We start from the raw sequence: 20,893 nt of genomic DNA, 5'->3' as shown, positions 1-20,893 counted from the left end.
GACTAATTTTCTTGAATGGACAATAATGCGTTTTGTGTCCAAGTTTGCAACAAAAGTTGCATTTGTCTTGGTGTCGAACATGTAAGATGGGGCCTTTTATGAAGGTGGTTGGATTTTGGTGAGGACTTTTCACAAATCCGATTCCACTTCTTTTGGGAACGTGACCCTTGTTTGCAAGAATCATGTTCAAGGACTTGCTACCAACCTCGAATTTCTTCAAGGTGTCCTTAAGTAGCAAGTTTTCCTTTTGGAGAGTTTCTAGATCATGGCATTTTATGCATGAACCTAAACTATCATGATATTCAGCTTTTAACTTATCGAAATTACAAGTAAGACTATCATGCTCCTTTTTTAGCAATTTGTATTTTCTATTAATAATCTTGCATTCATCAAATAAATCATGGAAGGCATTTAATAATTCATCAAATGATAAATCTGCATCTATTAAATTTGTTACCTCCTCTCCGATGGTCATTAAGGCGTAATGAGCAACTTGCTCGGTGTTGGACTCCTCTTCTTCGGACGCACTCGAGTTATCCCATGTTGCTTTGAGCGCCTTCTTCTTTGATGTTCTATTTTTGACTTGGGGACAATCACTCTTGTAGTGTCCCGGCTTTTTGCACTCATAGCAAATAACTTGGTCCTTCTTGGGTTCAAGTTTATTTTTTGTGTCATTCTTAAACTTGTTTCTTTTAATGAATTTTTTAAATTTTCTTGTTAGAAGTGTCAAGTCATCGTCACAGTCCTCATCACTTGAGTTTTCTCTCAAGTGGTCTTCTGAAGTTCTAAGTGTCATATCCTTCCGGTTCTTTGGAAGGATGTCTTCTTGCTATTCATGAGCTTTGCAAGTCATCTCGTAGGTCATTAATAACCCGATTAGTTCTTCAAGAGGAAAGTTTAGATATTTCGCCTCTTGAATAACAGTGACTTTAGGATCCCAACTCTTAGGAAGGGATCTTAGAATCTTATTTACGAGCTCAAAATCCGAAAAACTTTTTTCGAGTCCTTTTAGACCGTTGACGACATCCGTGAAACGGGTAAACATGTCACCAATAGTCTCACTCGGTTTCATCCGGAAAAGTTCGAAAGAATGTAACAAAAGATTGATTTTTAACTCTTTCACTCTACTTGTGCCTTCGTGAGTCACTTCGAGTATGTGCCAAATATCAAATGCGGTTTCACAAACCGAAACACGGTTGAACTCGTTTTTATCAAGCGCACAAAATAAGGCATTCATAGCCTTTGCATTAAGAGAGAAAGCCTTCTTCTCCAATTCATTCCAATCGATCATTGGAAGAGAAGACTTCGAAAATCCATTTTCGACAAGATTCCAAAGTTCAAAATCCATAGAAATAAGAAAGATCCTCATTCGGGTCTTCCAATAGGTGTAGTCTGTCCCATTGAACATGGGTGGACGTGTAATAGAATGGCCTTCTTGGTTTCTGGTGTATGCCATCTCTCTTGGGTTTTAATCCGTTTGAGAGTTAACCCCACTCTAATACCAATTGTTAGGATCAAGAGCACTAAGAAGGGGGGGGGGGGGGGGGGGGGGTGAATTAGTGCAGTGGAAAACCTTCTACGAAAAATAAAAACTGCGTTTGTTCGTTAAAAGTGATTTTGGTAAGAAAGCCGATTCGTAAATCACTTTAACTTTTGTTTAAGCAAGATGCAGCAAAGATATAAATGCAGTTTGTAGTTATGATTCTAATCAGATAGTAGGCACAAACTGAAATATAATATTCATACGAAAAAACTGATTTACGTCTAAATGCTGATTCATAAATCACTTGATTAAGCGAGATGCAGTTTAAGCAAGGATATAAAGGCAGTTTGCAGTTATGATAGAAATCAAAACGTAAACGCAAATAGAAATATGATGATCGTATGATAAAACTGATTTACGTCTAAACGCCGATTCGGAAAGTGCAGAGCTTGAAGCCTGATCGTATATGCACAGAAAGCAGTAAGCTTTAGAGGAGGTTTGCAGTAAAGATAATATGCTCAAAGTAAATGCAAACCGAGATTTAGAGTGGTTTGGTCAATCTTGACCTACTCCACTTTTGGCTTCCTCCACCGACGAGGTCACCGACGTCAACTAGAGGCCTTCCTTCAATAGGCGAAGGCCAACCACCCTTTTACAATTTCACTCCTTTTGACGGGCTTAGGAGACAACCCTTACAGAATTTTCTCTCCTCTCTTTAAAGCTCAGAACTTGGAAGAAAAGAGGGAGAAGAACTTTTGGCCTTTACAACAATTTTGAGCTCTAAAAATCACAGAACAATATCAGGATTTCGGTGTATGTTTTGTGCCCTTTCAGTGCTGAATGGGTGGGGTATTTATAGGCCCCAACCCAGTTTGAGTTTGGAGCTCAAAACTATCAATTCCCGGAATTTCGGGATCTGGCGGTTGCACCTCCTGATTGGAGCGGTTGCATCGCCTGGCAGAGCTCGAAGACTAAGCCTCTGGGCGGTGCCACCTCCTGTCAGGGGCGGTTGCACCTCCTGCCAGAGCTCAAAGACCGAGCTTAGGCGGTCCTCCTCCTGACTGAGGCGGTTGCACCGCTCAGCCAGAGCTCGGAGACCGAGCCCAAGCGGTGCCACCTCTGTTAGGGGAGGTTGCACCTCCCAGTCTCGCTTGGAGACTAAGTCCACGCGGTGCCACCTCCTGGCTGGGGCGGTTGCACTGCCCAATCTCGCTTAGAGACTTAGCCCAGGCGGTGCCACCTCCTGGCTTGGGCGGTTCAACCGCTTGGCAGAAATCAGGGTCCGAATGGGTTGATCCATTCGGCCCAATTTGGGTTTTTCTGGGGCCCAATTGCCCCAAGATTAAGTTAATGGGATCACTTCCCATTTCTAACTTAATCATTGTGCTAACTACGATATTTCCTAAGACATTTACTGCAACTTGCTCCGGTGCGTCAATCGCTTCTTCCGGCGAGCTTCCGACGAACTTCCGTCGATCATCCGATGAACCCTCAGTGATGCTCCTGCGGACTTCCGGAAAACTCCTGGACTTGCGATGATCCACTTGGCGAGTTCTGATGAGCTTCTTTGGCAAGCTCATGGACTTCTCAGATTTGTTCCCGCAGAACCTCCGACGACTGTCCGAACTTCCGTCGAACTCTCGAACTCCCAACGTGATCGTTGTCTTGACTCCGCCGCAACTCCTGCTGCATATCTTACTTTCATTGTAGTTAATCTTGCACACTTATATCAACATATAGATTAGATAACAAATGACAATTGACTTCATCATCAAAATCCGAGATTCAACCGGGCAATGGTGCCGCCAGTAATTAATGCTGCCAAGTAGTGGTACCACTAGAGCTTGATCTTTGAGCTCTGTCAAGCGATCGTACTGCCGAAACTGAGCGGTGGTACTGCCCAGTGTCAGTCTGCAAGTGGTGGTACTGCCCAATAATGGCAGTGGTACCGCTAGTATCCCAGAAACCGAGGATGTGACACTTTTTGGCTCCAATTTTTGAAGTCATTGGGGCCTATAAATATCCCACCCTTTTCTACATAAAAGGGTATGAAAGTGTGAACAATATCTTAAAGTCTTGGAGTGTTAAAAGTATTTTAAAAGTGCTAAGAGTCCTCCTCCCTTTCTAAGTCTTGTGATCATTCAAGAGAGGTGTGAGGTTTGTAAGAGTTGTCTCCTATAAAAATTAGAAAGTGTTGTAAAGAGGGTGTTTGTCTACACCCATTGAAGAAAGACCATTAGTGGACACCGGTGACCTCGACGGAGGAGGAATCAGAAGTAGATGTTGATCACAACGACCGAACCACTATAAATTCTAGTGTGCTCATTTCCATTCTACTTTTTATTACTGCTATTACTTTCTAAGTTAATTGTTAGTTCATTTACTCTAAAGTCAAGCACTTTCCGAGATTGGTTTTCAACGAATGAATATCTTACAAAACCGATGATTTTTTCCACTTTACTAATTCACACCCCAAACCCCCCCCCCCCCCCCCCCTTAATGTTGCTCTTGATCTTAATAGGAGGTAGCTGGTCTCATAGTTGCTCGTGTGAGGACACTAAGGATACAATGCAGGTGCTCATTGGAGAATGAGTTCACTGATTGATCCGCTCATGAAATACTGGATGGTTGATGATGCCTTATTGTTAGACAACGATTCCGTAGTCCCAGTAGTGTATCTGGTCCTTAGACTTGAGACGCCAAGGATGTCCTATATGAGTACTCCACTCTTTGATACCGGACTTATAGGTTTGAAATTTCCAAATCTAGTATAGTCGGTTATTGGTAGTGGTAGCCAACCTTACAAGGGATATTGAGTGTCGATAGAGGATCATTCGCTCTCGGTATCATGAGAGAAATATCCTGTGTGTACTTGCTCAAATAAATCCTTGGCCAAGATCATTCAGATTGAGAGAGAAAGAGTTCTCCGGGAGAATCTGATTAGATAGAGATTCGAGGAGAAATCGTATGGGTTTGACAGCACCATGCTCGCTATATGGTCTTTGGAATATTAGATGGATGAGAGACTATAGGTACATGATAACAGAGGACAAATAGGTCCAAAGGATTGGATTCCCCTATATCGTCTGGGGACTACGGCGTAGTGGCCTAGTACATCCGTAGTCGATGAGTCGAGTGAATTATTATTAAGATAATAATTCACTAAGCCAGAAGGAGTTCTGATAGGTATGACTCACGATCAGCTCGATATTGGGCCTAAAGGGTCACACACATATGGTAGGTGTTACGACGAGTAGAGGTTCGGATATGAGATATTCGCTGGAACCCTTATCTTATTGGATATCCAATAAACCCCTGAATTATTGGATCCCATGGATGAGATTCAATAAGAGCTAATAAGATATTATTGGGTAGAGACCCACTAATCTAAGAGGCTTGGATAATTGGATGGAGATCTAGTACCTAATAGGGTAGGATCCATTAGGGCTAACTAAGGGCCTCTATAAATAGGAGGGAACTAAATGGTCATAGGTTGGGGCTTCTTAATAGCCACCTCCTATTCTCCTCTCTCCTTCTCCTCCTCAGATAGTAGGCATGGAGATTTGAGGAGCATCATTGTAGCCTTGCTGTGTGGATCACCGCTAGAGAGGAGGACGCTTGACCTTCTTCATCCACTCTTACATATCTATAGGGATTCAGGGATATACGATCTCTCTAGGTAACACAACTATCTCATATGTGGTTTTCTATTTTGTAGGTTTTGCGTACCAATCTACGCACGACGACGAACATATATTGGGAAATTTGGGGTTTTTATTTTTTGTTCTTCTACTGCGCATGTGATGTCGCCCTTAGATTTCCCAACATTTCTATCACTCGTCCTTCTATGTTCAATGGGATGGACTACACGTATTGGAAAACTAAAATGAGAATCTTCTTACTTTCTATGGATTTTGATTTATGGAACATTATTGAAAGTGGTTTTGAGAAGTCTTCCAAACCAATGAACGAATTGAATGATTTGGAAAATAAGACCTTCTCTTTGAATGCTAAAGCGATGAATACTTTATTTTATATTTTTGATAAGAATGAATTTAATTGGGTTTCTATATGCGAAACTGCACATAAAATTTGGCAGACACTTGAAGTCATATATGAAGGCACAAGTAGGGTTAAAAAGTCAAAAATTAATCTTTTGGTTCATAGCTATGAGTTGTTTTGTATGAAACCAAGCGAGACTATTAGAGACATGTACACACATTTTATAGATGCCATCAATAGTCTAAAAGCACTCAGTAAAAGTTTTTCTAATTTTAAACTTGTTAACAAGATATTAAGATCCCTTCCAAAAAGTTGGGATCCTAAAGTAACGACAATATAAGAAGCAAAAGATCTTAATAACTTTCTGCTCGAAGAATTTATTGGGTCCTTAATGACCTATGAAATGATGTGTATAGCATATGATGAACTTGAGAACAACTTTCCAAAGAACAGGAATGACATGGCACTTAGAACCAAAAAATGCCACTTGGGTGAAAACTTAAGTGATGATGATGATGATAATGATGATGACTTGCCACTTCTTACAAGAAGGTTTAAAAAATTCTTAAAAAAGAACAAAATAAAATAAGATACTAAGAACAAAAGTGAACTAAAAAAGAACCAAGTAATTTGCTATGAATGTCCTCAAGTGAAGAAGAAGCTACCAAAGAAAAAGAAGGTGCTCAAAGCAACTTTGGATGATTCGAGTGCATCAGAAGACGAGGAGCCAACCAACAAAGAATAAGTTGCTAAATATGCTCTAATGACGCTCAATGACAAGGTAAATGACTCAATCGAATCTTATTTAGCTTATGATGATTTACTTATTGCTTTGAATGATCTATATGATGAATGTAAGGTAATTGGTAAAAAATATAAGTTGTTAAAAAAGGAGCATGCTTCTCTTGTTAATAAATTTGATAAATCAAAAAATAAGCATGATGATAGTTTGTTAGCTTCTTGCACTAAGTGTGATAAGATAGATTCATTTAGAAAAGAAAATGTCTTACTATAAGAAATATTAAAAAAAATTAAAATAAGTAATATATCTCTAAACATGATCCTTACTAATAAGGGTCATGTTCATAGAAATGAAGGAATTGGCTTTGTGAGTAACACTCAACAAAACCCAACCATCTTCATTAAAGGACCTACATTATATGTCTCACCTAGAGAAAAATATATTTTTTATGAAAAATATGATCATTTTGCTTACAAATATCCATTTAAAAGATATAGTCAATACAAATTAGTTTGGATTCCCAAAGGAACCATAAATCACTCAATGATAGATAGATATATTTATGAGAGACCTAAGGTTAAATGGGTGCCTAAAAGAAAATCTCATTTCTTATAGATATGTCTACAATCACAAGCTAGGAGCAAAAGATGGTACCTTAATAGTGGATGCTCAAGGCATATGATCGAGGATCCAACGTACTTCTTTAAGCTCACTAGCCAAGACGAAGGATTTGTCACCTTCGGAGACAACAACAAAGGAAAAATTATTGGTAAAGGAAATATAGGTAACAAATCAAACCTTTTAATTGAAGATGTGCTATTAGTAGATAGTTTAAAGCATAATCTACTAAGCATTAATCAATTGTGTGATAAAAAAATATATTATCAAATTTGAATCTAATGCTCGTGTAATTGAAATACCATACAAAAATAGATCTATGATTGCCTTAAAAAATAATAATGTGTATACTATTGATATTGATGATTTTTACGATGAAACATGTTTTTCAACTTTAGACAATGATGCATGACTTTGGCATAGGAGATTAGGTCATGAAACTAGTCTCTCAAATTTCAATTAGAGAACTTGTAAAAGAAATTCCTAGCATCAAGTTTATTAAAGACAAAGTTTGTGATACATGTCAATTAGAAAAATAAATAAAAAGTAGTTTTAAATCAAAGAATCTAATAAGCATCTCTAAACCACTACAATTCCATATGGATTTATTTGGACCAATTAATACAACAAGCCTGTGAGATAGTAAATATGCCTTTGTAATTGTTGATAATTATAGTAGATACACTTGGACATACTTCCTGACACATAAAAGTGATTGCTTTAAATAGTTTTTAAAATTTTATAAATTAGTTCAAAATAAAAAGGGTTTTATGATTGCCTCTATTCGAAGTGATCATAGTGGTGAATTTTAAAACCATGATTTTAAATAATTTTATAATTCAAATGGGCATAACCATAACTTCTCCACTCCAAGAAACCCTAAAAAAAATAGAGTTGTAGAGAGAAAAAATAAGAGTTTACAAGAAATGACAAGAACCATGCTTAATGAGCATAGCCTACCTAAGTGCTTTTAGGCCGAAGCCGTTAATACGACATGCTATGTCATGAACAAGGTTCTTGTAAAATCATTACTTTCCAAAACTCCCTATAAATTGTGGAACAACAAAAGACCCAATATTTTATATTTTAAAGTTTTCGGTTATAAATATTTTATTTTAAATGAAAAAGATGCCTTAGGAAAATTTGATGTAAAATTTGATGAAGGCATTTTTCTTGGTTATTCCTTTATGTCTAAAGATTTTCGTGTCTTTAATAAAAGAACTTTGGTTATAGAGGAATCTATTCATATTGTATTTAATGAGGTTCCCGAATTTAAGAAAAAATAATTTTGATGATGATCTTAATTTTTATATTTTAAATTTGAATAAAAAATCTCCTCCCCTTAGCAACTTGGATGCATCTTCTTCTAAAGAATCCTTACCGAAGGATTGGAAGTATGTAGATGCTTATCCTAAGGAGCTGATCATTGGAGATACATCAAAAGATGTTCAAACTCGCTCTTCATTTAAGAATTTTTATGCTAATATAGCCTTCTTGTCTCAAATTGAACCGAAATGCATTAACAAAGTCCTAAAAGATGATTCATGGGTTTTTGCAATGCATCAGGAATTCAATCCATTTGAGAGAAATAAGGTATGGAAGCTTGTTCCTAGACCTAATGACCATTTAGTAATAGGTACTAAATGCATCTTTAGAAATAAACAAGATGAACTTAGTATCGTGTTAGAAACAAAGCTAGATTAGTGGCCAAAGGTTTCAACCAAGAAGAATGTATCGATTATGAAAAAACCTTTGCTCCTATAGCTAGACTTGAAGCCATAAGGATTCTCGTTGTCTATGCTAGCTGTAATAATTTTAAGTTATTTCAAATGGATGTTAAAAGTGCTTTTCTTAATAGCTTTATTTTCAAAAAAGTTTATATTGAACAACCACCCGAATTTGAGAATACCATTTTTCTGAATTATGTTTTTAAGTTGTCTAAGGCTCTTTGTGGTTTGAAACAAGCCCCAAGGGCTTGGTACGAGAGACTTAGTTCCTTTCTAATTAAGAATAATTTTATGAAAAGCAAGGTCAATAATATATTATTTATTAAATATTTTAAAAATAATTTTCTCGTTGTTCAAATTTATGTTGATGATATCATTTTTGGATCTTCAAATGAGTCTTTATGTGAATCTTTTGCCAATAGTATGAGCCATGAATTCGAAATGAGTTTAATGGGGGAATTAACATTTTTCCTAAGCTTACAAATCAACCAACTTAGTGATGGAACTTTTTTTAGTCAAACTAAATATGTGTTAGATCTATTAAAATGATTTAATATAGATAATGCTATGGCTATTAATATACCAATGAACACTTCTACAAAATTAGATATGGACATTAATATAGAATGTTTTGATCAAAAGACTTATAGGGGTATGATAGATAGTTTATTATACCTCATAGTAACTAGACTTGATATTATGTTTAGTATTGGACTATGTACTAGATTTCAATCAAATCCCAAGCAATCTCTCTTAAAAGCTGTTAAAAAAATATTTAGATACTTAAAAGGAACTCCTAATCTAGGTTTATGATATCCAAAAATTAAAAATCTTGAATTGATTGCTTATGCCAATGATGATTTTACTATATGTCAAATAGATAGAAAAAACATATTTGGAACATGTAAACTCTTGTGTCATGTACTTGTCTCTTGATCTTCCAAGAAATAAAACTCGGTTGTATTATTTACAACCGAAGCTGAGTATATAGCAGTAGGTACATATTATGCACAAGTTATTTGGATCAAAAATACCTTAGAAGATTATGAAATTCACTTGAAATTCATACCTATAAAATGTGACAATACTAATATAATTTGTTTTACAAAAAATCTCATTCAACACTCTAGAACTAAATATATTGATATTATGCATCATTTTATAAGAGATCATATTAATAACCATGATATATCTGTAGAATTTATTGATACAAAACATCAATTAGCTAATATTTTTACAAAACCATTAAATGAGAAATAATTTATTTTATTAGAATAGAATTAGGTATGTTAAATCTTTTTGATACATAGCTCCTCTTTTATATTTTTCAGATTTTTTGACTTTTGGAAATTGAGTTTTCTCTTTATTGAGATCATTTCCTATCACCTTCTTGAAGTTTTATTCATGAATTTTTTATATACTTGATCTTTTATGCGATGATTATTTCATATGAATCTTTCTTTATTCTATTTACAAAAAAGAGATTTAATTCATGAATCTTTAGTATGCACATTTTGATCTTTTATGAATCCTTTCTCTTTGCGAAAGAAGTTTGATTCATGGACTTTTGGTTCTTATAACTTAATTTTTTTATGATGAATGAATTCCTCCCTTCTTCTTTTTCATCATCTTATTTTTATATCAAAAAGGAGAAAAAAACTTGCACATGTCAATAAGAATCAAAAAGTGTTTGCACATCTAAAGAGTAGTACTAACTTGCCCATTTCAAGAAGCAAAATTGATTATCTTGTAAAATTTTTGCTTAACTTCTCATTTCACAAATTTGCTACCATGCATAAATTGGTGTAAAACTTACTTGAGTAGTTTAAAATACTTGCATAAATTATTGAATGATTCTCCTTTTTGTTGATGACAAAGGGAGAGAAATAATAAATGTTTGGAATCATGCTAAAATGATGTTGAATGTGGTATCATGCCTGAAGTGATAAATGGTTAAAATATATTTTGGTATCATGAATGTTATGCCCAAAATGACATTAATTTTGGTATCATGAAGTGATAAATGCTTTAGTATCATGTAGTTTATGTGTAAAGTGATGTTGATTTTTTATCACGCATGAAGTGATGAAATTATGCATGTTATACTTTGATGAATTTAATCTATGATGATGAACAATTTATGAAATTTTGATATATTGCATTTGATCACTATGATCAAAATTGTTTCACTTGAATTCAAAGGTCATGATTCTTTTTGAATTCAAGTTTGCTTTATCTTAATATAGCATATAGATAGGGGGACTTAGGGTTAACTCCCTTGTCAATTGGTTGTCATCATTAAAAAGGGGGAGATTGTTGAATCTCAAATTTTGATGATGACATCAATTAGTGAATGAATGATCTAATCCATATATTAAGATAAGTGATGTAGTACTAACTATGATCATGAAAAAGGTAAAATGATTAAAGAAGAATCGAAGTTAGGCCGGAGTCAATGATCAGGCATCAGGTCGGATGAATCGAGGGATATACCGAAGGATCAGATAATGTAGTGAAAGCTCGTCGGAAGTTCGCCAGGAGTTTGCCGAAAGCTCGTCGAAAGTTCGCTGGAACATCGTCGAGAGTTCGTTGAAAATTCATCAAGTGTTCGGTTGAACAATTGACGTACTAGACAACTTAGATTACGTATACCATAATTGTTTTATATTTAACTCAATTATGGGCCAATTGAGCCCAAAACAATGCTGAATTGGACTAGTTGGATAGCCCAATCAGCCACTTGGAGCCATGTCAGGTGGTGGCACCGCCTAGACTAGGCAATGGTATCGCCTAAGGCTCTCAGCTTCCTAGGTGGTCTGGGCGGTAGTACCACTGGTATTTAATGCTGTCGGGCGGTGGTACCGCTAGAGCCCGATCTCCGAGGCTTTGTCAAGCGATCGTATCGTCCAATATCAGTCTGCAAGCAGTGGTACCACTCAATAATGGTGGTGGTATCGCTAGTACCTCGAAAACCTATGATAAGACACTTTTTGGCTCCATTTTTGAAGCCATTGGGGCCTATAGATACCCCACTCTTTCCTGCATGAAAGAGTACGAAAGTGTGAATAAAAATCTTGAGATTTTAGATTGTAAAATTGCTAAGTGTCCTCTTCTTCCCTTTCTAGTTTTGTGAATATTCTAAGAGATGTGTGAGGTTTGTAAGGGTTGGCTCCTAAACCCGTGAAAAGGAGAAAGTGTTGTAAGAGGGTGGTTGGTGTTCGCCCATTAAAGGAAGACCATTAGTGGATACCGATGGCCTCAACAGAGAAGGAATTAGGAGTGGACGTAGGTCACAAGGACTGAACCATTATAAATCCAATGTGGTTTCTTTCTATGTCATTTCTTTCATGCTTTTCATTCTCATTACTCGTTGATTTACTTCTCACTGCCCTTAATCACTTACGAACATTTTTAAGTTTAAATATTTTTTCGAATACAAGCTTTATTGAATGAATTTTTGAATTGATGTCGTTTTTATCGAAAGCACTAATTCACCCCCTTCTTAGTGCCAACTTGATCCTAACAAATTTTATGAAAACACTAATTCACCCCACTCTTAGTGCCGATACAATCCTAACAAAGACCTCCTAGGGACGATACACCAATCATTAATATTACAGATATTCTCAATCTTCTTTAGTTCCTAATATATTGCTTATACTAGTCTTTTGAAGAATAAGAAGAGAGAAGAAGATAAATCTAGATCTCCTTACAAATTGATATTATTATGAATTTCAAATTCGATGATGGTGTATCTATAGATCAAATAAAGATTTTTTTTGGAGGACATCGAAAGGTAATTATCGTAAATTTGATCTATCATTATTTGATTTTAATTTTTGATATTAAATTTTTTTATATAATAATAACATAATTATGATCTTTATGCTTACACCAAACCAAACTCAACTGATGTATATTAATTCATATATTTATTTTTCGTGATATAAGTCTTACTATTCTTTGACCATATAATCTCCTTTAGGTTTCTTCGGTACAAGGTGAATTTTCTGCCTCTATCTTGATCCAAGCTGAGGGGATCGTAAGGCATGGCGGATTGCAGTTGTCAATCAACATGGTATTGGTCGAAACATTATATGACTGAAGCACGGATTGAGAGCCCATGCCTAACGTGCCAGCGAATGACGAGGCTGATTTTTGGTTTGTGCCTGCCAGCATAAAGCGTTGTTGATCAGCTTGACACGGTATCATGTCACGAAGTACCAGTTTTAATCATCTTAGTTGTTGGGCTTAGACGCTCGTTAAGGGGTTTCTAATCTTGCTTATTTTCTTACCGTTGGATCCCGAGTTTTCTCTTCCCCCAGCATTTTTTTTCTGTGCTGATATACTGCACTTGTTTTCTTCTGTTGCCTTTGCTCTGTCAATTCTTTGATCGTTTCTGTTACTACTTTCATCTTTTATCTTCCCGCATTTTTCATACTAAACCTTGATTTTCATAAACCTCATGTCATGCTTCCATGAAGCTTGATTAGCGCTAAATTAGCATGTCACGTTCAAATCTACAGATAATCACATCCGGTTCAGTCATTTTATTCTCTCTCTCTCTCTCTCTCTCTCTACCGTTTAAAACTCTCTTTTACCTTTCTAAACCAAAAGTAAGAGTCGGTAAGTTCCCATGTTTGGAAAGATATGGCATTTTATGGTTGGGCTGGAACCAGTACAAAATCAGACAAGGAATGTATCGGCTAGTCGGCTTTATGACGGTTAAACAGTTCAATCTCTGATCTGACTAACAAGTATATTTCATACTTATTAATTTGATTAATATTTTCTTCATTTAGGTTATTGTCACTAGTAAATTTCAACACAGCCCTTTTTTTTTTCTTTTTTTTTTTGGAAGGAGCAGTTGCAGCTCCAAAGCTCGAGAGGGATAACCCAAAGTTGTTTCATGCGGATGGCACTCTTGTTTTTTTTTTTTTTTTTTGGCATATGTCATGATTGTATCATCATTAATATTAACCCATGTTTAGTTTTGATATCTGCATTTTACTTTTTTTTTTTTTTTTTTTTTGTTTATTCCGTTTACAAAGATGTTGAGATTCTTTTGAGAGCACAGTAGAATTTGGTGTTTAACGTCGCATTGATTTCTCCAAATGGAGCTCTCCTCCTTCAGTACGCTTCAAGCATCGAAGGTCGCTGGTCAATTTAGATCGGAGACAATAAAGTCGGAAATAACCAGTGTGGACTGCAGCACTATGGCCAACTTCTCTATCAAAGTGGAAAGACATTAAAATCGCAAATATTTATATATTTAAAGAAGTAGCAATAGCCTAAAGATAGATAAATCACCAAATATTTGGTGATACATCATTGAAACCTAATTTGATAATATCACACGGCTTCTATATAACTAACCAAGAAATGCACTGACACAAACGCAAAACGTATATTCCATCATAGAAGGTGAAAAAACACACGCACACAAATCCTACAACTAACCTGCTAAAGTTGGTTGGAACCCCCCCACCCCCACCCTCTTTTTTCACTGTAGCGGAATCCTGATTCCTCGCACTTCTCAATTGCTGCTGTGGCAACTGCAAATAACTCTTTCTAGAGCTTTGGTAAGACTACGCAACAAGTCATTCATTCCAGACATCGCTGAAAAGAAGGCAAGGCACGAAACAGAGATCATCCATTGTGGTATGTCTTGGAGAGTACTTTCCTCCCAAATGAACTAGCACGGAGTTCAGCGATATGTGGCCTTATAGCCTCGAGAAAAGCAATTATAAGTTCCCCCTGCTCAATAAGAATTTACCAGTGTCAGTATTAGAACGCGGAAGTACGGTGAAGCATCTGTTATAATCAAGTTTGATTATTTTAACAACCTTGCTTGCTCTACGAGCTGTCTGAACGACATAATTCCCAAATGGATCCTGTGAGATCTGGACAAAACAAGGATCACTGATCAACTCCCGAATGATATTGTCACACCGGTCGTCTCGCACAAGTTTGAGGCACTTCTCCACCACATTGCTACTGTATCTTTGTACGGACAAGGTTCCGTAATGACCCTCCAGCTGATCTAGTATTCTGGATGTTGCCCATGGAATCTGTTGATCGAGAATCAATTGCACCACATAATTCCTACAAAAAGCAAAAAGAGTAGAATAATGGCTCAAGTTATAGAATAGGATACATACATATGAAGGTTTGAGACTTGAAGTGATGTGACCAAGAGTAATTTTGGATGAAACATGAAAAGTAATTTAAAAGCTTTTGTAAACGACTCTGCATAAATCACAACATAGTCAAGTATTAAAAGCATAGAAAGACAAGAAAAAGAGGCATACCCGGAAGGATCTTGGGAGAGGGCATGAGCTTTAGATGTAACCTTGAACAGTAAATCATTTTTCTGCTCCCCTTCTAAATCAGAGAGGCATTTTTGAATCACACAACAACCCTGACGATCTCTTGCTACCTCAATACAGTTAGCAACTGCAACGTCGAAAAGAAACTACAAGGAAGAAGGTTCAAAGTCAATACATGCTAACAGTTTGATTGACATATCTTTAGCCTAATAGCATTATGAACATTAGAGCAAAGCATACTACACGTCATTTAGAAATTCTACAACTATTTCACCCATCTTCTAAATATCACTGGGTTCTGAATCATGCTTCCAAAATTCAACAAAGGTGGAATTACTGTTAGAGAGTCACATCTACTGTAACAAGATGAGGCATTGTATAGTGATAATTGATTATAGTTCTCTAAGTATCTTGATCGATACTGTATTTGGAGAAGTTCAGCAACTGAGTTACTTGAATGCCTACTTTGACCTTTATTTTTGGCACCATTTTGATGTGCAATTATCTGCATAGAGACTACAAGGTTTTAGTAGATCTCAGATCCAGTCATACTTTGGGACAATCACAGACAATTCATGAAATCAAGAGATACATTTAATAAACAAGTAGAGAAATGGACTTCAAATATAGAGCAAACAGAAGGAACACGAAAAGAGCATCTTTGTCCACTCTTAACCTGTATCTATCAAAAAATTTTGACAGAGAACCTATTTTTTGTGACAGTTGAATCACTTGATCATACAGGGAATCCATGAAATCCTAACTTGATTAAGACATGGACTATATTTCAGCACTAGGCTTAACATGACTGAATTTAATAGAAAGTTAACCCAAACTCGAACATGGCTAAATCAAAGTTGCACTTGGCCCTTGTCCTAAAAAATGAGAAGAAATGAGCGTGTAGTTTAGTGGTTGGAGTGGTATGGCATGAAAGCATGCTAAAATGGCACAGAATAGAAGCAAGTGCCAACCATTCCACGTTGTAACGTGCCAATATTAGTCACATATGATTGACATGCATGGGGCTACATATGGATATAACAAAGATTATATACTTCACATGAGCTTGTGTGTATGTACATGAATGTGTGGTGTTACTGGTGCTCAATCCAATGTTTAGTGTTAGTGGTGTTCAATCCAATGACTGCTATCCATCAATAAAACCCTCTGCAGCTGTGTGCCTGAATCTGCTATTTATATTTTTTTATTAGACCTACAGAAATACTACACTATTCCAACATTTAAATAATTAAAATTTCATCAGTGATGGGCGAGGTTCTCTTAGCTAAAACATAAAAGCATTTCATAAGTGTAGGTTCCATATTTCAACTTTGTTAGAGTCCCAAAAAATTGCCCACTGTTCTTACAAGCCTTAACACCTATAATATTGGTTGAGTCTGTAGGTAATTAGAATGTGAATTCCAATGCTACCTCTTAAAATTTTAAACTAAAATGTACAAGTTGATCGTACAAAAATATTAGAAAAGACTCATATGCCTAACAGTATTCAGACTTCTTAGGGTTTTAGCAGTTTTCCTCCACCTGAGAATCACACAAATCTAGCAGAAAATGGGAACTGAAAAGTTCTGATGTTCCTGAGCATCCAAATGCTAAAGTGAACCAAAAAACTGAGGCACTCAAGAAGGTGATGATGCAGCAAAAATTGATGATGCAGCTACATGGATACCCGTTAATTCAAAAGTTCAGTACTGAGAAGGCTTGGGAGTCTGTCAGCAGCATGGTCTGCAGTACCGGACTGTACCGCCCGGTACGGGCGGTACGTACCGGTCCGACAGGCTTCCGGTACGCAGACCATCTGTTACCGTTCTGACACTGTAGCAACACTGTGCTCGGCATGCCTAAATATACCGAGCGGTACACCTGGGTGTACCGCTCGGTATACCGTACCGTACCGGTACCGAGCCCAGGTCGAAACTCCGGTACGGTACGGTATTGCGGACCTTGGTCAGCAGTACAGATGATGCCAGTCAAATGACATAAGGTTGTATGGTTTGGTGGTGTGACTTTAAGCCATTGATTCATCCTTTGGTTTGCAATTGAAGGAATACATTTGACACAACCAAGGCTGAAGAAATCAGGAATGCTCACATTAGCATCTATCTTTTAGGGTGTAAATTCAAGGACTCATCAGAATTAATGCTCTTTGCTCATACCAAGAGGAAATATCCGCAGACAACTGACAAACTAAAATTAATCATTGCAAGACATCTGATTAATTATGGCAAAGAAAGAAGCCTGATTACCTTAAGAAAAAATCTTTATGCTGTAACTGTCTATTGCCTTCGGCTAAAAGGGGAAGGGCAGAATTTTCAAGAAACGGGCCAAGACTTATGATCATTTGGTTGGCACAAATTAGATTCTCTGGGCAATTTGTAGATGATGTGTAGTATGAAATGGTTCTATTTTCATGTGCTTTTTTTCTCCGAGGGAGTTACACTGTTTGTTGAGAATTTATACTTTGGCAAAATTGTGACTTTTGGTAATAAAACTCACACCCTGTTTCAAAAAAAGGTTTCAACTATTTGCACAACTATTCGTTTTATCAAATGCCCCATCAAAATTAATCAGACCACAACCTTAATTTGTGGTCTACACTCATAAAAAGCATAATCTGATTAATATTGTCAAGGCCTGCATCGCACGTCATGGAGAATGTAAAAGGAATTCATCATTGTATTTTGTAACTTTTCAAAACATTTAACTATCAATTTTGGCATGTCTAACATAACAAAGATGTTATTTACTTTGTAACCTAGAAACAATTTTTAAAAATAAATACTAAAAGAAAAGGAACAAATGTAATATACAAATACTTACCTCTTTCGATTCAGGTGGAAGGTATCGCAAACAGTATTGTGCAACTTGACTACCATTGATGTTCTTCATCAATGACAGTATACCAGGTTTTAGAGCTTCGGCGATTTTAAAATAAAGCTCCGGACTTTTAACAGTTTTGATAATCTTTTGTACAACAGAAGTTCTGAAGTTGGCAATACCAAGAAACAGAAATGAAAAAGAAACTATTAAAGCATGATCAAGTTTAACAGATTAAAATTACAAAAAAAGGCACATACCCATGCTGGTCACAGCAGATTCTAGGAAGTTGGTCGGTGCGCTCTGAAATTTTATCAGTTATGTGTGTTAATTGCTGTTCTGTACAAACTTCAACCAGCTTCTTGATAAGATGATGCGCAATGGGATGAATCATAAGCTCAGCAACATGACTAATGATCTCAACAAATATCTTATCAACATTTCCACGCTCTCGTTTATCGAGTGTCTTCAGCAAGAAGCAGTGACCACACAAATCCTTAGCTAACATATGTATTCGTCCACTGAGATTGTCAAGTGAATCGTATTGCAGATGTGATGATTCTGGATCATGTCTCTGATCAGAACCATCAGAAGAGGAACTCAGACTTCTCTGAATACCCAAATTTAATGATCCATCACGCCGACCGTTATAACTGTTGGCACCATCATCAGGGAACATTCGGCTAGTGTTGTCAGCATGTTTTGGCAATTGATGGCTACCAATAGAAGTTCGTAGTGGGTTCACTCCATGAGATGTTAATTTACAAAAGAAGTCTGGAACTTGGTCTCCATGGGAACTTACAGTTGAACCAGAGTGAGATGATAGCTTCAATCTTTGTGGAACTACAGAGCTATTGGAAAAACTAGGATATCCATTACGATGGTACCTTCCATGGTTTCTGCTTGGCAAAATATGATACAACTGATTACACCTACTGTTAGCCACGTCGTCACTCTCATAAGAATTAGGATATGCTAGTCCAGCTTGATGGGGAATGGGCATGTGAAAATATGGCTGTGTTGAACATCCAGACAAATGCCCAGTTGCTGAGTTTCTTCCTCTTTGAACGTGCCCTTCCAAATGTTGATTTTCAAGCTGTTGAAAGTAAAGATACTGAGAATTATTTATATAATTTCTTTCATCCTCGAAGTCACACCATCCCACATTTGGTTGATTTTGCTGGCAATAAGAAGCATAAGCATGTGATGGTGCATCCACATAGTCCTGATTCAGGAATGTAGTCGGAAGCTGAAACCCCTGTGCCAAAACACCAGGCGATGAAAAAGTCTGCTTTCCTGGATTTACAGGCATATCAGAAGGGTAACCTGTGTAGCTTTGCCACTGCTCATTGTGACAAGCTAATACACTGTTTGGCGTTTGGTATCTTGGGGCACAAAAATTGAGCTTACAAGAGCTTGCATCACAATGTCCGTCTAATGTTCTGTTGCACATACTGGAGTCATCCCTAGTGATGAAAGAGGAATACCCTTTTGCTTCCAGATTTGGCAGATCAACTCCATTTGGCATGGTGGGCATACGGATTGGCATCTCTGAGGACTCAGGCATAGAGGAAGACTTGTTTAGGTGTTCTGAATTATGCAAGACTGCATATCTAAATGAAGCTGGATTGTGCTCAAAACTTGGAATAGTCAAATCAAATTCAATCCTTTTCTTGAAGCTCATTGCCTTGAATGCCGAAGCCAAGGATCGGTCATCTGGCAAGTTCAATGCATCTTGACCGGCAGTCATGGTCGATGCTCTACGGTGGTTACCAGAATTGGCCTCCTGAACCAATGGACATTTCACATCTTGAGTGTTTGATGGGTCAGACAAGTTACTGGAAGTAGAGTTCTTGGCCTCATCTGAAAGAATTGGGTCAAGGCTTGGGGAGGCACCACCACCACTTCGGAAGGGTTCTCCAGCATAAGGATTCCGCGTAGTAGAATTCGATATCTGTCGATTCAGCTTACGGACTACATGGTCGTCTTGATCACTTTTTCCTTTTTCCATACTGTAACAGAAAGGTCGAACAGTTCTTGCAATGCAGACCGCGAACAACTACCATAAGCATACAAAGATTCGTCATAACATGTACGAGAAAGAAATCCTACATGAAGTTTTGACAGATGCAATGCACGAGTTTGATTGATCAAGAAAACGTTGATCATCCATCAAGATCAACAGGCCCTCCATGTTGGAATCCGAGACACAACATGAAAAGGGAGCATCAAATCAAACTAAAAACTCAGTCATATCTAGAAAAAGGGCGTAAGAGGGTCGGTGCTACGATCGACCCAACCCACGCCCAATCTTCCGCACAATCAAGAATCGATCACAAAGCACGGGCACAATCGGGATCGCACCCCCCATCAAATACGCCTAAATTGGAACAACCCCTAAAACCCTGATCACCCGCAAGAGAGAGAGAGAGAGAGAGAGAGAGAGAATCCAAGAACCAACCAGACTCGCAGATCAGAACCCAATCAAGAACGACAGTCTCTTGATCAAAACGAGGAAACAGGGGGACAAGAAGCGGAGAACTCACCGTCCGGAGCGAAGCAGAAAGCAAAAGAGGGCTTCACCGGCGAGAGAAGAAGGCGACGCGTCACGAGGGCATCGCCTCTGCGGGAAGTCCGGAAGCGCGCGCGAGAGAGAGAGAGAGAGAGAGAGAGAGAGAGGGCGCAGAGAAGGGGTTTGGAGGAGACAAAGATGGGATCTTTATAGTGTGAGGAGTCTCCCCTCGGCTTCGTCTACTTGATTCCGAGTAGGAGTCTGCTTCTTACGCGGGCGATGAGAAACGGGAAAGCACATCACATCGCATGCATGCGTGCATGCGTGGGTCAGTCTAATATGTAGTATAAAGAAGATAATGTCATTTATTTTTGTTGGCGGTTCTTAAAATGATAAGATTCTTTATATTTATATATATATATATATATATATATATATATATATATATATATATATATATATATATATATATATATATATATATCAGAATTCTACGTGCCAATTGGGCCTTTTTATTTTTTCTGTTTCCCTTCCCGTGCTATGGTAAGTATTATGCTATGGTTAAGGTCATCACCTCATGTGTTATCTTGTCTTCTATCTCATGTGATCTCCTGTGATATCTTTTCATCACCGGTCTCCATGTCT

The 20,893-nt window shown here is 37.3% G+C and overlaps 1 protein-coding gene across 1 annotated transcript; it reads right to left on the bottom strand.

Moving 5' to 3' along the window:
* Positions 1-13,820: 13,820 nt before the first annotated feature.
* LOC135624688 (putative pumilio homolog 7, chloroplastic) lies at positions 13,821-20,522 on the bottom strand. The gene is made up of 6 exons (XM_065128563.1): positions 20,283-20,522; positions 17,997-19,795; positions 17,740-17,902; positions 14,884-15,047; positions 14,419-14,677; positions 13,821-14,329 (listed from the first exon to the last, which is right to left on the bottom strand). Exons 2-6 carry the CDS (start codon positions 19,745-19,747, stop codon positions 14,222-14,224), a joined length of 2,445 nt encoding a protein of 814 aa, XP_064984635.1. The 5' UTR covers positions 19,748-19,795; positions 20,283-20,522; the 3' UTR covers positions 13,821-14,221.
* Between the last annotated feature and the right edge of the window lie 371 nt (positions 20,523-20,893).

The sequence above is a fragment of the Musa acuminata genome, chromosome BXJ1-3 (assembly GCF_036884655.1).
Source record: "Musa acuminata AAA Group cultivar baxijiao chromosome BXJ1-3, Cavendish_Baxijiao_AAA, whole genome shotgun sequence".
In the NCBI taxonomy this organism is placed as follows: Eukaryota; Viridiplantae; Streptophyta; class Magnoliopsida; order Zingiberales; family Musaceae; genus Musa; species Musa acuminata.
This window is presented reverse-complemented; position numbering and strand designations above follow the sequence as displayed.

What these genes read in the sequence shown, in the direction of transcription:
- LOC135624688 (XM_065128563.1), bottom strand. Translation starts at nt 19,747, where the DNA reads ATGGAAAAAGGAAAAAGTGATCAAGACGACCATGTAGTCCGTAAGCTG. An exon ending in TTCCACCTGAATCGAAAGAG is followed by an intron (nt 15,048 to 17,739) that starts GTAAGTATTTGT and finishes TCTTCCTTGTAG; the next exon opens with TTTCTTTTCGACGTTGCAGT. An exon ending in CAGCTCGTAGAGCAAGCAAG is followed by an intron (nt 14,330 to 14,418) that starts GTTGTTAAAATA and finishes CTTATTGAGCAG; the next exon opens with GGGGAACTTATAATTGCTTT.